Here is a 17,137-nt window from a genome sequence, read left to right as displayed (position 1 = left end):
ACTACACTCTCTGAGCTAAGATAAAATTTAATTGAGAGGAATCAGGTCAAAGCAAGCACATACAGCAGCCACAATGAGTGCCATAAATGCGATGCCAAGCACGGGCCAATCAGGGGCAATTAGAAGCCACAGGCGGTGCATTGCTGCAATGAATGATATCTCATCTTTCTCTTCTGGAGAGGTGCTCTGGACAATCCACCAACTGCCACCTGGGAGCACAGCCCTGATAGCTTTCAAGGCTCTTACAAGAAACTCAGCTGAAAATACAGCGCATTGGGGTTGACCTGTGACAGAACCATTGCCATCCGACGGAGCCTGCTGATGCTTTCCATATACGTCATTGAGACTACCATCAACTCCAAAGTCACTAGAGGGAGTAGCACTGCCAATGCCAGCATAACAAGGCTGGCATAGGCAGTGGCGTTTCCAACCAGAATACCCGATGTCTGTGAGAGGCGCGCTGAGGCGGAAATGGGCAAGCAGGAGAAGCCTCCCACCATCACCACACTTCAGCTGCTGGCGAAGGGAGAAACCTGAGTTGATAAGACTGACCAGGAAAAGGGCATTGCCGGATTGCTGAGGGTGGAAGCCTGCTGCAAATGATCGCCTCCAAAGGTCCGACCTCCATGAGGTGAGCTCCTGCTGGCAGTGAGCCATAGGAGGTGTCAAAGGCAGCAGCATGCTTCATCATGAGCCACTTCCTCCTCCTGCCTTCTTCATACGACGGCCTTCGAGAAAGATGAGCAGCTGCTGCTATTCGCCTCGCGTGCGCGCAGCTCTTTGTAGTAAAGGATTATGAGCACGTGCATGTATGTGTGCGATCGAAAGGTAACCGGGCAGCTGCGATGATAGGAACGAGGGAAGCGTGATGGATATATATATAGCATATCATTGGTGCTGCTCCATTTCTCAGGTGCCCATATCAGGATCAATAGATTATAGCCACAACAAGGTTTAGCTTTTTACGTGGCATAGTTTAGCACTTAGAGCCAAGGCGTTCTGAGGTGCCCATATCAGGATCAATAGATTATAGCCACAACAAGGTTTAGCTTTTTACCTGGCATAGTTTAGCACTTAGAGCCACGACGTGCGCAGATCAATTGACTTGTGTCACAACTTGACTTCGTCTCCTCAACAAATGAAACTTACTCTAGTGACTGGAGTAGCTTCAAAAATAGTGAATACTCTATTAACCAATACAAGTACTATTAACGTGTTTCTTGTCCATTGGTAGTGCATCCATTCCAAGCTCGCAACGGATCTTCCCTCTCATCTTCCAGTGCATTTAGCCTATATATCGCTAGGTCTTCCAAATGGATAACTTGTGGGTGGCATATACACCATTAAGTTCATAGTCCCACCACTACAAGTTTATGTGCTTGTGTGGCGGGTCTTTGAGTACATGTATTTTACTTTGGGCCATCTTTGGCAACATGTTCATACACAAAAAGAGGGCCAGAGGGGGAGGGGGCGCATATGATGGGGCTAGCAAGGAGAGAAATGAGAGAAAGTGAGAGAGTGAATAGTAGAAAATAGAAAAACAATAGAGAGAGGAGAGAGAGAAAGTAGAAAGAGAGTAAGAGAAAGGCAAGTGCAAAGATGAGAAACTAGAGTAGAGTGAGAAAAGAAAAAAAAAGAGTGAAGAGGGCAAAGATAAAGTAGAGAGAGGAGAGAGACAATAGAGTAAAGAGTGACAAAGGTGGAATATATGAGAGAGAGAGAGAGAGAGAGAAAGAGAGGAGCAAGAAAGTGTAGTAGAAGAGAGGAGAGACAAAACAAAGATAAAGTAGAGAGAGGATAGGCCAATATTAATCAACATCATGGTATTTGTTGTGTTAAGGCCCCATTTGCAAGCTACTTCAAGTTCACTAGAATTTCCACTACTTATGTTGCTTTATAGCTCTTCACACTCGTTTTTGTTGAGGAGGCCTATTTATTATTGGGATGTTGTTATAGCTTTTTATATTGCAAAAACCTCTCTTAACTTTAGTATCTATGAAACAAATCAATTCTTAATCTTGCTAAATTATTGTTGGAGGTCCCCTTAAACATTTTTGCATTTCTACCTAGCCATATGTTGCAAATATAGATTCTTGTAGTACAATTCCATAAAAGGGTGGGTGTCCATAAGCTTGTTCTAGTAAAAGTTCTTGCTAGTTGAGTCTAAAAGGATGGTAGGATAATATCACACTATGTAGCCACTTGAGTTTTCAAATATTGTCAAGACAATTGATAAAGAGATGGGAAATTGCTTCTTCACCTTTTTTGCATTTGCAACAAAGTTTGTCACCATTGCCTTTTTTTCTTCTTTATCTTAGGTCCATACTCCTTTCTACAAGATCAACCACATATAGGCAATAGATTTTTTGTGGGATAATGGATGATCAAATTTATTGAAATATGTATCCCCATTGATCTTTGTTTCAATTTATATATGTCATCACTCATTGAGTTTATGCATAAGGATGGTGTTGAGTTTGTGTGTGTTTGGAAGAGATGGTAGGTGGTTGTGTAGATGCCACCCCAAATCTCTAACTCTAACCTGAAAATTACACTAAATAAACTTTGAATTAGATTCAATCCAAACTCATTTTTTATTTCAATTATAAATAAGTCATCTCTACTTAATCTAAATCTTTCCTTGAGGGTTCTATTACTAATCCATTTCGTTCCCTTGAAATCCCCTATGTACCCCAACACTTTAATTCATTTCTATGCACTAAGTTTGGTTGCTACTTTGCATTTTTCTAAGTTTATGGGTGCAAACAATAGGCTCAATTAGCTGTTGGCCTAATGCACTATGTTTGCCCTTAGCATGGTTTAGAGCCTTAGTCTTTACTATTTCCTGTGTAAAGTAGTCTTAAAATACCTCATGAAGTGTAGTTTGTAGGCAGTTGAAAAACATGACGTGAAGAGGTAGTAACCTTGTTTCTTGTAATGGTGTTGCAGTCTCTTGCAACAAGGTTGCAATCACCTTCATCAAGATTGTAGTTTCTTGTAATAGGAATGACATTTGTTTTGCCCATTCAAGACAAATAAATACTACTGCTAGCACAAAATTATCACAAACATAAGTGAAATGAGATATTGTTAGTATTTATCTCATAAAACTGACAAATAACTCTAATATCCATAGAATTTCGCACTATTACTACTTCACTTATTACAACGGTGACTTTGCATAAAATTTATTCCAACTTCTTACTGAACCTGTAAATCCTTCTATGGCTCATCATAATCAACTTGAATTAGTATTTGGAGCATAAATCCATTAATTGCAAGTTTAACAATGTGTCCTTGCATTATAGCCAGAATGAAAGTATCTGCTCAACTACTACTGATAGGTAATGAGCCATAGTCTATAGTACAACCATTTCAATGAAATATGCTAGGGTTGAGAACTCATCATATACAATGACATCCATAAAATGAGGTAGGAGACTTCTAAATGTTCCCAAAAGGTGGGCAAAGACATTAAGTCATTATTTAAAGTGGTGTAGTGTTGTCTACAAAGACGTTAAGGATCATATCTTTATTGCCTCCTAGGAGTTTAGTACCTTTAATATTTCCCTAGGATATTTGGTCTTCTATCAACCAATCGAGTCTGTCAATAACTATGGCAAAATGTAGCGGTGCTAGGGGTAACCTTGTCAGATTAACCTCTTAAGAGGAAAGGATGCAATGAATTCTCCATTTACTACTATCCTAGTGGATGCATTTCCAAAAAGAACTAATAGATATTTGATAAAACACCTACCCAATCCCATATTTGGTAGAGATCATAGGATAGAATCCCACTCTAGTCTATCATAAACCTTGTTAAAGTTGATTCTTAAGAAGATAGTCTTGATTATGCTTGTAGGTCCAGTCCAGGCATGTTAGTCACTTGGCCAACGTTTTGGCAAATATTTTATATATTGAAGTGAGATAGGTTATATGTCTCCAATTTCTATGGTTCTCTTTCTCTTATTTCTTATGCATCAATTTGACCACTCTTTCATTTACTATATCGGACATGGCTCCATAATTTACAACCTTTCTCCAAATAGCTAGGAGGGGAAATTAGGATGTCGTCATATGTCTGGAAGAATTCATTAGGCATCCCATCAAGGTCAGGGGATGTATTTTTTGCTAAGGAATCAATCATGTTTTCAATTATGTCAAGGTCTAACTAGTTTGGAATTTGTGGAGGTACTACCTTCTTTCTACAAAGGGAAATATTTGGCCTTTGTTGTAGTTTTTCTTTGGCTACCCTATTGACTTGATTGAAGATATCAAAGAAATAGTCGCAAGTAGTATTTAGATTCTTTTGTTGAGAGGTAGCAAGGCTCCTATCGTTTTTGTGCAACATGGGTATCCTATCTTTGCTTGATTTTTATTTGAGGAGTTGGAAAGTTTCATTTGTGGGGTGATCAACCTTGGAAAACCAGCATTTCCTAAGTGGATATGTAGCCTCTTCGCTTATATCAAATCTTCCTTTCTAAGGAGCATTAACATGAATAAGTTCCTCCCATAGTGATGTGTCGCTTTTTTCTATACATGCCTCTAGTTGGATCACCTCTTAATAGAATTTGGCCCTTCTCTATTGTATGATAAGAGTTAAGGAGTCTTTAATATGGTTGAGGGATGATTTTGATTCTTTTATTGCATGTCCCCATGCATTGTTGAACTCCCTTTTGTAGGGAAGTGTCGACTCTAGATTTTGTCCATGCCTCTTTGCATGTATTAGAAGCTCAAGAGGGTCAAGTTAGCACTCATGGGTTCACCTCAAAAGATACAAGTGCACCACATGCATCAATAGAAAGGTTATCTTATTTAGTAAAATTTATAGGATTACATTTATAGAATGGGTTTTCAATTACAATTTGAAAAAAAAGTCATAAATTTCTTAAGTAAAAGGGGTTGCTTTATTGCATTATAACATGTAAGAAAATGTGTTTTTAAGAAGTCCCTTGAACCTTTGAAACCACATGACATTGATGATTTCTTATAGGCACACCCCTCAATGCCCAAAATGTGACTAATTGGCTCTTAGGGTGGAGTCCTATGAGTAGGAATGGATGGGTGGTCAAGATTGGCTTGTGGTGTGAAAGAGCAATGGTGTTTATGATCCTTTGTTTGCAATTGGTATAGAGGCTAGTAGGCCTATAGAGATGTGACGTCTATCTAGGTGAGCTTTGCACAAAAATTGGTGTTTCTCATTGTATGGGTTCAGAGTCCATGATACCCTTTTAGGCTATTCTAAGCCTCCCCTTCATGTGTAAAAATCATTGTCCCTCTTTCTTCAAACCTATCATCTAAGGATTCTACCATGCTAAAATACCTACCAAGTATTATTTAGCATCCAAGGGTTTTCAAAGAGTTCCATAATCTTGCTCTCGTACTAGCTATGTTGAAATATTAGTAATCACACCTAATGCAGCCTCTTTGTATGAGGCAGTTTGGGATGAAGACATGTAGGCTGCAGGAATCCCATATGCACAGAAAGGGAAAATTATACCCATCCAACAACTATAAAGCATTGTACTTGACTACCACTTTTCATATGGAATGAATACATGATGATGCTTTTCTTTATCATTTAGTGTTAGTCTTATACTTGTTAGTCCTACACAAGATTGTGTTTATGAGTCCAAGCTTCCATCTTGGAACCTAATTCACTTGTGTAATAGTTGTGGTCTTCAGTCAATGTCATCATGAGTTTAGTCTACGCTTACAAGCTGCCATAGCCATGCTCTATATCCCACATATTTTAACATGGTATCAGAGCCCAGTTGGGCATGGCACTACTTCTCCACCTCCATTCTACTCTCATCTAGCTTAGCTTGAGCTTAGTCCAGAGCTCATGTTAAGTCTAGGAGCTCATCTCCTACTCCTTCTTCTCCATTTGACCCTGTGGTAGCCATAGCCACCCTGCACCTATTCTACTTCAAGCTATTAGATCTCTTCAACTAGACAAGATCTTGACAAGCTTTCTTCTGGAGAACTGTAGCCCTGTTCCTCCTCTCTATCACCTCAGATCTCAACATTAGGCCATTTCAAGCTTAGCATTGTTATTCTACATAGTTGCTGCCCTCTGTGTCTGCCATAGCCAGACAGACCCTACCAACTTTGAGGAGCTAGAGCTTGCAATAGAGGGCATAACTCTTCACGTTGTCTTCTAGAAAGTTGTTCCTCTACTTGAGATGCTTCAGGGTGGCACATAAATTGACGTGATCAATGCAGAATAAGCCCAACATTTTGAAAATTCGACATCTTTGACAGATCTGCACCTTGTTTCAATCGTATAGTTCGTTCAGTCTGTACACACAACATTGTTGATCATTATCATAGGGCTTTTGAAGCTATACATCTGAACTCTCTCCCTCTTAGAGGGTTTCTCAAATGACTACCTCTATGAGTTAGCAATAAGCAAAATACCAGTCACTTGTTCTGAAAACCTTAATCTGCCATAGCTCATCTTCACTGAAGCTCATTTTTTACTTCATCTACTCACTGATTCCACCACACTGAAGGCTGTGTCACTTAGGTTTGAAGGTACCAGCATCAAATCAAGGAAGGGAAGATTTGGTTTGGAAGATATTGAAGGCTTGGAAGTTTCTTTTGAAGATCATCAAGTCGAATTCAAGCAATAAACATCAAAGTTCAAACTAGTATCTTTTGATACTACACTGCCATTGCTTGTGTCTTTTGACACATACAAAGATCAACTCATCGCTGATTATTCTCTGTCATTTGAAGCTAATTCTTTAAAACAAGAATGCCAAGCATGAAGTTTTTTATGTGGATGCCACTCATGGGAAGTAACATGATTATTGTTACTCTTTTATACTACACTGGAAAAATATCTATTCTACTTACAAGAACACATGAAGTTGCTTACATCAAAGAGCAATTAATGAATCCATTTGAAGATTTTGAAGTCACTTTCGCTGCCTCAAAGATTGTACCTTTGCTTGAGGGGGACCATAAAGAAAAGAACCAAATGACTAATGTAAGCAAAGTCCATGAAAACGATGACCATAAAGGAAAGATCAAAGAGAAAAAGAATAAGAAGAAGAAGCAGAAAAATCATGAAGACTTTGAAGTGGCAAGCAAAGTGAACAGCAAGTACATGATCAAAAAGAGCAAGCTAAACTACTCCGATAAGAAGACCTACAATGAATTGAAGATCTATGTCAAAACTAATGCTGAAAACTCCAAGGGCCTGCCACTCCTTGATCCTATTTTTTACTAACTTTTTTAGCTGTGTAATGTCTAGCCCAAATGTCTTTATCATAAGCTTGTAAACTCCTCATGTAGCCTTACTACAGCCTCAGTAAGGCCCCTGCTACAACCTCTAGATGACCATCATGTTTGTGGTACCCACACTTAGCCTTTTCTGCACGACTGCCTCTCTGGTGTTTTGCCACGTTTTTTATGTGCCCACACTTTGCAGGTGTTACTTTCACTAAAGCCTCTACACACTTTGTACTTTCTGGTTGTGATTGAGGAGGTGTGTTGAGATATTAGCAATTGCACCTAATGTAGCCTCTTTATATCACACCTAACATAGCCTTGTATTACAACCTCTGTAAGGCCCCTGCTATAGCCTCTGGATGACCATCATGTTTGTGGTACCCACACTTAGCCTAATCTACGACAGCCTCTGGTATTTTGCCATGTTTTTTGTGTGCCCACACTTTGCAGGTGTTACTTTCACTAAAGCCTCTACACACTTTATACTTTCTCGTTGTGATTGAGGAGGGGTATTGAGATATTAGCAATCACACCTAATGTAGCCTCTTTGTATGAGGCAGTTTGGGATGAAGACATGCGGGCTGCAGGAATACCATATGCACAAAAAGGGAAAATTGTACCCATCCAACAACTATAAAGTATTGTACTTGACTACCACTTTTCATATGGAATGAATACATGATGATGCTTTTCTTTATCAATTAGTGTTAGTCTTGTACTTGTCAATCCTACACAAGATTGTGTTTATGAGTCCAAGCTTCCATCTTGGAACCTAATTCACTTGTGTAACAGTTGTGGTCTTCAGTCAATGTCATCATGAGTTTAGTCTATGCTTACAAGCCACCATAGTCATGCTCTAGATCCCACGTATTTTAACAAGCTAGCCCTAAAGCATTCACCCTGTTGTGGTTTCTTCCTCTTATTTGATGATTACCTCGACCAACTAATTGTTGGGGTTAATGGTGAATCGTAGGACCAGGCAAATGAGGTTTTGTTAATGTCTATCACAACTCCTCCCTCCCTATCATGTTTAGTGAATTTAAGCTCAAATTCTTTGGGAGATAGAATTTATTATTTTGACCATTTTTCTTTTCTTCTTGTAAACATATGAAGTTAGGGCTTAGTGAGCCCACGTAAAGCCAACTTCTAACTACATTGGTCTTGAAGGGGTCCACGATATTAAGTTGGCTTTTATAAAAATGTTTTGTTCAATTAACAAATGGAATATAAATCAAATGGAGACGTAACAATTTTCATTAGTCACATTGCTCAATCACTTTTTCAATTTAGTGATTATGTTTAATAGCCTAGACAACATCATGCAAGCGTGTCCATGATTACAAAACCGTGCTTTTGAAATGCTATATTGTCCTTTAAGTTGGCTTCCATTAATAAGGAAATGTTAGCCATGTCATCGAGTGACTCCTCTATCTTCTTATGAGCTCTTAACATGATTGCTTACTCTAGCACAACTCTTGGTGGATCATTTGAGGTGGTGTCTTCTAGAGCATTTGCAACACAATCACTAGAGCCAATTGTGGTGTCATCTTCAGTTGTTGACACTATAGATGCATTTGCATCACTAAAAACATTGATATAGTTCCACATGTATCCATCCACAAGGTCACACCTTTGGCAAGTGAGCTTATGATCATTACTTGATCAGGTTTTTTCATTGGGCGCATGCTGTGTTGAGAATCTAAAGGTTTGGATCATGAGGTCAACTATTTATGGATTTGGTTGCGATAAATCTACTAAGGGCTCTTTGCTATTACGCTCTTCACTATGCACTTGGGACCTATCTTCTAGTCCACTTCTCATTGATCGTCAAATACTAGTGGTGAAGAAGCCATTCTTGGTGGTTCTAGTACCTCTTTTAGCTCTCATACTAGATTTTGAGGTCAATTAATGGTAGGCTAAGGTGGTTCTAGTGCCTCTTTTAGCTCTCATGCTAGATTCTGAGGTCAATTGATGCCAGGCTAAGGTTAACACATGGGTTCATAGCTCTAGGAGCACTTGAAAAATATTGTGCACACTTATAACACGGGTATATCACACACCAAGTTATGGCCCTTTGATATGTTGGTCACACTATTATATGGAGCTCCCATCACTTGTTTGAAACTCGTTTCTTTGTTGTAGTTGGAAAATAAGTGAGAAACTTGATGTTGGTATAACCAAGTGTGCATTGTTTAGGACTACATGGCATGATGATTGATGATTCCTATCCTTTGACTATATTGCATCATTTTCCCTAGCCTTGATCTCAATGATTCTATGTTGAATAGAGTGGTTAGCATGGACATCGTGAAGCTTCATTTAGAAAAGATAAACCCCCACTACCTCTAAGCACAAAGCTGACTCATTAGGAGAATCATGTTCTTCTTTAGCCATATGTCTTCACCATTCATCCAACTTATATATATACATCTATCATGCGATGCTTAGAGTGATCCATAATTGCTCACATGAATTGAGTTATTGAGGCATGCATATAAGAGGGGATAACCCTATATATGTACGTGCATATGTATGTATGTATGTATGTATGTATGTATGTATGTATGTATGTATGTATGTATGTATGTATGTCCTCAACCCTTTCCTCTCTCTAGTTAAGGCATATAGCATATTAGAATGCCTTTTAGGATTTTATCGATTTCCCATGATAGATGAGTCCTTTACATGAACTTTTACAAAAACTATCTCACTTGCCTATTGTTCCACATTGTTGTTTCTTACAATCACAATGGTGAGATGTTGGATGGAACTCTTATTGTTCAAGAGCTTCAAACCATCTCTTGGACAAGCTACCTCTCACAATGCCACTACACACTCTCACACATTGATCTATCTACTCTCCTTTGACCCCATCAAGAAATAACAATAAATTGATGACAAAGTGTAGTAAGCTCATCTTCTTGCTTTCGTGTTGTAGTCAAGACTCAAAGGGCCATCGATGACTCAATGATTCAAGAAATTCACCTTTGCAAGCACCATATTCCATTAACTCCTCACTAATCCTCAGAAGCTTCCTGCATAGAGGAATGGAAAAGAAGAAGAAGAAAAAGAAGAAGGCAAGAATGGAGAAGAGCTTCTCCCCCAAGTCCCTCACTCCTCCTCCACACACACACACACACACACACACACACACACACACTCTCTCTCTCTCTCTCTCTCTCTCTCTCTCTCTCTCTCTCTCTCTCTCTCTCTCTCTCTCTCTCTCTCTCTCTCTCTCTCTCTCTCCACAAGCAAGAGAATAACAAGAAGCAAGAGTGGCTCTCTCAAATTTGCACACACAAGAATGAGCTCCTTTGTTCACTTTTTTTCTTTTATACATAAGGAATTACATTTTGGGGCTCCCTCCAAAGGTTAGGCATCCCATCAAGACCTTCTCACTTTTTGCAAGGTACTAGGATTAATTGGACCATCCTCTTCCAAAATTGAATAGAAGCACAACCTCACAACTATTGTGGGTTGCCGTCCTTTCTCAAAAAGATATTATAATTTACATGGGAGCAAGGTTGTCTCTTCTCAAAATATAGATACATCAATGTATTATTGAAAAAAGTATAAGTGCTTCAAAATATAATGCTTGATAAGCTCCTTAAATTTATTATCATACATTGACTACAACACTTACATCTTTGCTTCAAGTTTGTGGGATTTGTGAACTTTGCACCTAAATTCTTGAACCTTGATCTTAAACTCTCGAACTTGTGAGATGGGTAACATTAACCCCCTCCTAGATGATTGCTAGTCCCATGGCACTCCACAACAAGGATAGATGCGGTTGAGGACACAATTGGTGTCGAGAGAGGGTGTGATACAATGCTTAGGGTGATAGGTCCGCTAGATGTATTTGGGATATCCTTCCCTTGATGTGCCTTGAGAATATAAAGCATGGGATTGGGCTAGGGGTTTAGGAATGGTGCCAACTTACCAAGGCCATTGGACATGCCTACCTTGAAGACTCCTAGGTGTCATGAATGTGCATATACCCAACTATTAGGAGGAGTGGCTTTAATGATCGCTTGATGCATGCTCTACTCATCAAGGTAGCTCTTTAGGAATAATCTTGTTGCCAATAGTGTTGTGACAAAGAATGGGTGGTTGCAACTTGTGAATTGACTTGCATTGATATCCCCAATCAAATTCAAGTAGTAAGTCAGCAACATCGTAGCTTAAAGGATGAGCCACACCATGGAATATTGGTCAATACGTATATTTATATCAAATAACAACACATGCATATCACCTCTTCTATACCCTTTCTTGTTGTTTATTGTTTTGCAAACAATCGACTGTTCTTATTCTTTGGATTGCATGCTTAGTTCTCCTTCTAGGTAAACTTTATCCTTTATGGTGTTGGCATACTGACTTTCTAGTTGTATTCTATTTTCCGTTTCTACTTCATTTTGCTCTTGAATCTCCTTCTATTTCTTTTCATTATCCTCCTTTGCATTCAATGCTACCACTTCTCTTCATTGGGTGTACACCTCCATGATTGCTTATTTTCTATAAGATGTGAAAGATTCCTATTTCTTCTCAAGCACCACATGTTTCTTGCTACTCTTTGTTTTTCTTAGTTGTGTTACTCTTCTAGTTTCTTTGGTAGATATTCAAAGATGGGACCCTAGGTGTTAACCCCAACATGAGGAAAGCAAAAGGAAATAAAAAAGACACAGGGCAAAGGCGGAAAAAGGGTAGCCCGATAGAAGAAAGAAGAAAAGAAAAGGCCAAAAGTGCAGGGGTAACCTTAAAAAGTCCAAGGCAAATGGAAAAGGGAAAATGCACATTTTAAAATACAAAGGCGTACCCTGAAATCTTATAAAAGAGTGCCAGGTGGTGGAAAATCCAGAAAGCTAAAACAAAAGACAAAGACAAAGGCCGAGGCAAAGAGAAATGGAAGACAAAGGTGCACAAGGAAAAGTGCAAGTCCAAACTTTGGTAAAAGAGTGCAAGCGCATCATGGTTTAATTCAAGGAGCATTGGGTTCTCACCCGCGCAATTTGTAAATATAGATGGGCGGTGGAAAGGAAGCTAGGAAGATAGAAGGACAATGGGAAAAAAGGGCCTAGGTTACGGCCGGCCATGTAAAAAAGGGAAAAGGGGATGACCGCCCAAAAGGGATTTAGGGTTTTGTATATAAAGTTGAAAAGTGAATGAGAAGCTCATTCTTGTGTGTGGCAAAAAGTGGCTCTCTTCTTCTTCTTCTTCTTCTTCTTCTTCTTGCTTGCTTGAGCTTGTGCTTGAGAGAGGGAGTGAGTGTGTGAGGGTGAGGGACCGTGGGGTGGAGAGGCTCTCTATCTTCTCCTCTCTTCTTCTCTTCTCTTCTCTTCTCTTCTCTTGCTCGCGGTGATGGAGCTTGGAGCATGGAGCTTGAGGATGGAGCTTGCTTGAAGCTTAGACTTGGATCATGGAGCTACCGGAGTGCACGGGAGAGGAGGTAACTCGAACGGCATGGAGGTAAGCTCACTACACCCGTAGATATGAATGGCGCGTCGGCTATGTGAGAGGTAGCCATTAGTGCTTGGCTTGGAACGCTTGAAACAATAAGCGGTCCGTGGGTCTTGGCGGTTGAGCGTGAGCTCCCACACTAGGTAAGAAGAGGCATGGAGATGGATGAATCCTATATTCTTAGCATTTTCTCGACTCTCTTCTTTGATTCAACCTCTATGCTTACTCCTTATTTGACTTGAGTAATCATTAGATCTTCCAATCTTCTGTAAGATATGGCCGCAAATTATATTTCTAGCATGTGTAGCCTATTCCCCAACTCACTTCTACTTGCTACCTTTTTTTGTGGTTGCCTAAGTTGGGGAAGTGATTGTCATTTTGGGTGGGGGTGGAAATAGAGCCTCAAGTGGTGCCTTGCCTTTGCCAATCATGGGTGGGTGCACTAGCATGCTAGATATACTTAAGCCTGCTTGCCAACTCATTCCAACTTTGGTTGTGGCTCAAATTCTAGTACCCACGAGTGCAAGTTTTTCAGCTCTACTTAGTTGTTCTCTAATCTCTAGATGGCTAGGATTCTGTCTTTTCTTTCCTTTGAAGATCCTCCCTTTTTTCCTTTACTCTTTGCAATCTTTGCACCTCCTCCCTTCTAGAATCCTCTTTTTCTTTTTGTATTGTTTTATCCTCTTCAAATGTTGTCTTTTTGCCTTCTATCCCTTTCTTGGAGGTATCCTTCTTCTTCCCATTCTTGTGTTTTCTAGATTGTGATCCCTTTTGCTTTTGTATAGCTTCAAGTTTAGCTTGGGATTCTAATGCCCCTTTGTGCATGCTAGTTGGTTCACTTTGTTGTTAGTAGTAGGTGAGGTTCATTTGGATTCTTGGCTAGATGCTCTTCTACTTACTCCTTGGTATGTCTCAAGCTTCTTTTGAGTTTGTACTATAGCTGGTTAGATGCCTCTTCTGAGTCTATACTAGCTAGTTAGATGTCTCTTTTGCTTCTCTCTATAGTTTTATGACTTCTTCATTTGTCAACTCATTGGTAGGTTCTTATTAGACTATTGTGATCTCTTATTGCATTGAGGATACCTCTGGTACCAACACGCTAGATACCCTTCATTATATTGGTTCTCTTTATCCTTGAGGATCTTTGATGGCTTCTTCAATCATTGCCATCAAGATGACCCCGAAACCTATAAATGTGGCCTTAGTAGTAGCTTCTATAAATGTGGCCTTAGTAGTAGCTTTCTTTCTGGTTTCATTTTTGCACATAGTTGATGTGTCCTAGACAATCCCTCAGCCCCTGTACCCAAGGTTTTTGAAGTTTTGCTTCTTGGTGTTGCTTACTACTAAGTCCTCTAGTAGTTCCACATGGATCCTATTCATGGTTGAGTTGTAGCTTGTGGTAGAGAAGAGGGTGTGCAGTAGCTTTGCTTGGATTTTTAGTGTAAGGTTTAGAATGTCTTGTATCTTCACTCCATCATTGTTGCTCCCTTTCTACTTAGCTAGGCCCAATCGGGTGAAGACATGGTCTTGATTTTAGGCACCCTTTCTTTTCTTTTCAGTAGATCCAATGTTTTGTGTACCATGTCAACTTTTTATGTCACCTATATTTTATGTCGATCTTCTGCATCTTCAACTTTGACCATTCCAATTTGCCTTTTAGGGTCATAAGAGGTTAGGAATTCTATGCATCTAGCATAGTTTATTGTGCCTTCAAATATTCCAAAGTATTTTTTCAATGTCCACTGTTCTACTAGCTCCTTTGCTATAGGATCTTTAATCACTACTTTGTTTAGTTTTGAATTTACCTATATATATATATATATATATAACTTGTTTCTCACTAGTGACGGGAAGCTAAGGCTTGTTGATTTTTTCCTATATAACATTGTCATCCGTGCCTGCCATTTTTGATGCACTAGCATGGAATAAAATCTTGACGAGAATTACTCACAATCCAAAAAAATTTAACCTTATTGTTCACATAAAAGGACTTAAAATGTGGTGCTTATGTGCATGAAGTTCTTGCCTACACCTCCCTTGTCAAAATGATTCTAATACTCCTTGGATTGCAAAAGGGGAGTGTTGAATGCAAAATCATCATGTATGCTTTGTTTTATGGGGTTAATTGCTCAAAATGAGAATATTTATCTAAGGTGAGGTATGTATATTTATATACATTAATTTTTGCAATAACCACTTGTAAAAGTGAGGATTGTACTCAAGTGCCACCACGTAATGGTCCATATCATTGGGCCTACGCCGACGTGGGTTATGTAGGTTAAGTCATCAGTTATAAGAGGTCACTTAAATCCAACTTGATGGTTGCATGAAGCTCTTCCTCACTTAGAATTAGGTCCAAATATGGATGTAGCATAATGTGCTCTTTGATCGATCAATTCGAAGCCAAAACTAGCACTCAAGATGATGTTGGGGCAATGTAGCTAGGGTCATACTCATTGGTCTTGATTGCACAACATTGTTCAGTCGTAGTCATAATCTAATAGCCAACTTGTTTCCACTATGCACACTTTGTGAACCACTTTTGTAAGAATGGGGACTTATATTTTTCCAGGTGATCTAAGTCATCTAAGTCCTCTTGCATAGTATCTATTTGGCTAGGTTTGAATGTGGTGATCAAGAGTCCTTTGAGAGCTTGCTCTCTTGTTACTTGCCTAGCTATTCTTCTAAAATGCTAGAATACTTGGTGAATTCAAATTCTTCCTATGAACATGGAAGTGACCTAATTGTTGTAGTTGTGTCATCATCTAGAATGCTCAAGTCTAAGCATCCATAGCTATGAGCAAATAGGGTTAAAGTATCATCAAGCCCTTTAATACTAGTGATAGTGCTTTCACCCATGTCGACAACCATATTAGTGGCTAATGCCAAGATTGAGGGTCCTTTATAAGAGGGGCACAATCTTAGAGGTGGATCTAGTTTAGTGCCACATATGGTACTAGTGGTTTTATGATTACCTAACCTTAGAGGAGGTTTTGCTTGTGATTAGGTATGTGATTCTTCCTGGGTGGATTTGGTCTTTGTGAGGTGTTGCAATTGTTATTGTTCTAGGTAGGTGAACGTTGGTGTATAAGACAATAGCTTCCAAAGGTGATGATTTTGATGGATTGACTTTAACAAGATATGGTTGTTGAAGGTTGTGAAGAGCTCAAGGAGGTGGTGATCATTGATGGTACCTCATGACTCTTCTTCTTGATTTTGGACTTATTGATTGGTGATGAGGCAATAGTCGATGGCTCTATTGGTGCCACTTGTTGCATAATTGCAACTGCCTTGAGATTTGGTTCCAAAAAGTTCAAAGGTGTGCAACATGTAGGCCCATGCAAAGCTTGGAATGGGGATATCTTGATCATTTATTGGTAGGCATCATTATAAGAAAATCCCACAAGAGATAGATGTTCAATCCACCATCTCGATTCTCTACCATAGTAGGATCTTAATATGTCTTCAATGTTTTGATTCACCCTTTTAGTAGTGTTGCTATACACTCAAGGGTATTACATGGAATAGACGGATTTGGCTATCGAAACTTCCAAAAACATTAGTCCCTCCTAGATTTACATCAAGGACCTCAACACAATAACTCTATTGTCTCAACTATAGTAATTAGTAAACAAATTGACCCAAAACCTACCATGATCAAAACAAAATTATCTATGATCGCCTACAAGAAGAAAGAGTCCATTATGCAAACAAATTTGGCACAATTGAGTGTTACCCTAGAGGTTGGTCAACGTATCCACCACTACCATGATAGTATCATATCCACAATAGCACAAGGTAATCTACCCACAAAATCGATGCTTATTTATTCCCACTTATTTTTGGAATGTCCAAGGGTTGTAGCTCTTTAGGTATATTGATTCTTTTTGCCTTGACTCATTAGCAAGTTAGGCATTGGGCTATATACCATAGTACATCTCTTTAGCTGCACTGATAGCTTTTGCACATTGTATCAAGAGTCTTGGCATATCCTAGATGTCAAGTGATCGGGCTATCATGTAGCTCCCATAAGATTTTGGCCTTAACTTCTTATCCTTTTGGAACAAAAAGAGGATCATGGTAGTAAAGACACCCATTGCTTATTTAATAATCATCTATCATGTTCATTCTTTATCAAAACTTTCACCTTGAAATACCTTGGCCATGAATAGCTCATACTCCTTATCTTGAGGAATGGCTTAGTGTACAATCTCTAGGATAGTGTTATCGAGTATTGACACGATTCTCAAGCTTTGAACTTTGGGAGTGTTGTTAAGGAAAGCTTTCTAGCCTAAGGCATCTGCAACCACATTATCATTTCTCAAGTGATATTTAATCCCAAAATCAAAATCTCATAGTGTTTCTATTCACCTTCTTGGTCTCACTCTTAGGTCAATTTGGTGAAAATCCACTTAAGACTCTTGTAGTTTGTTACTAG

The 17,137-nt window shown here is 39.1% G+C and overlaps 1 protein-coding gene across 7 annotated transcripts in view; it reads right to left on the bottom strand.

The window, feature by feature from the left end:
• Positions 1–907, bottom strand: part of ABCB26 (transporter associated with antigen processing protein 1) — a 117,143-nt gene extending 116,236 nt beyond the window's left edge. For 2 of the 7 annotated variants that reach the window (XM_087672143.1, XM_087672126.1), the window contains exon 1: positions 64–904. In XM_087672143.1, coding sequence (XP_087528269.1) covers positions 64–681 — 618 coding nt within the window. In that variant the 5' untranslated portion in view covers positions 682–904. Of the gene's footprint in view, positions 1–63 lie in introns of all 7 variants that reach the window. The other 5 variants (XR_015689583.1, XR_015689581.1, XR_015689580.1 and 2 more) reach the window with 5 other exon arrangements.
• Between the last annotated feature and the right edge of the window lie 16,230 nt (positions 908–17,137).

Source organism: Lygodium microphyllum, chromosome 3, assembly GCF_053477565.2.
Source record: "Lygodium microphyllum isolate KBCC chromosome 3, Lygodium_microphyllum_v1.1.10, whole genome shotgun sequence".
In the NCBI taxonomy this organism is placed as follows: Eukaryota; Viridiplantae; Streptophyta; class Polypodiopsida; order Schizaeales; family Lygodiaceae; genus Lygodium; species Lygodium microphyllum.
Note: the sequence above shows the minus strand (reverse complement) of the source record. Positions and strands in the feature narration are given on the sequence as shown.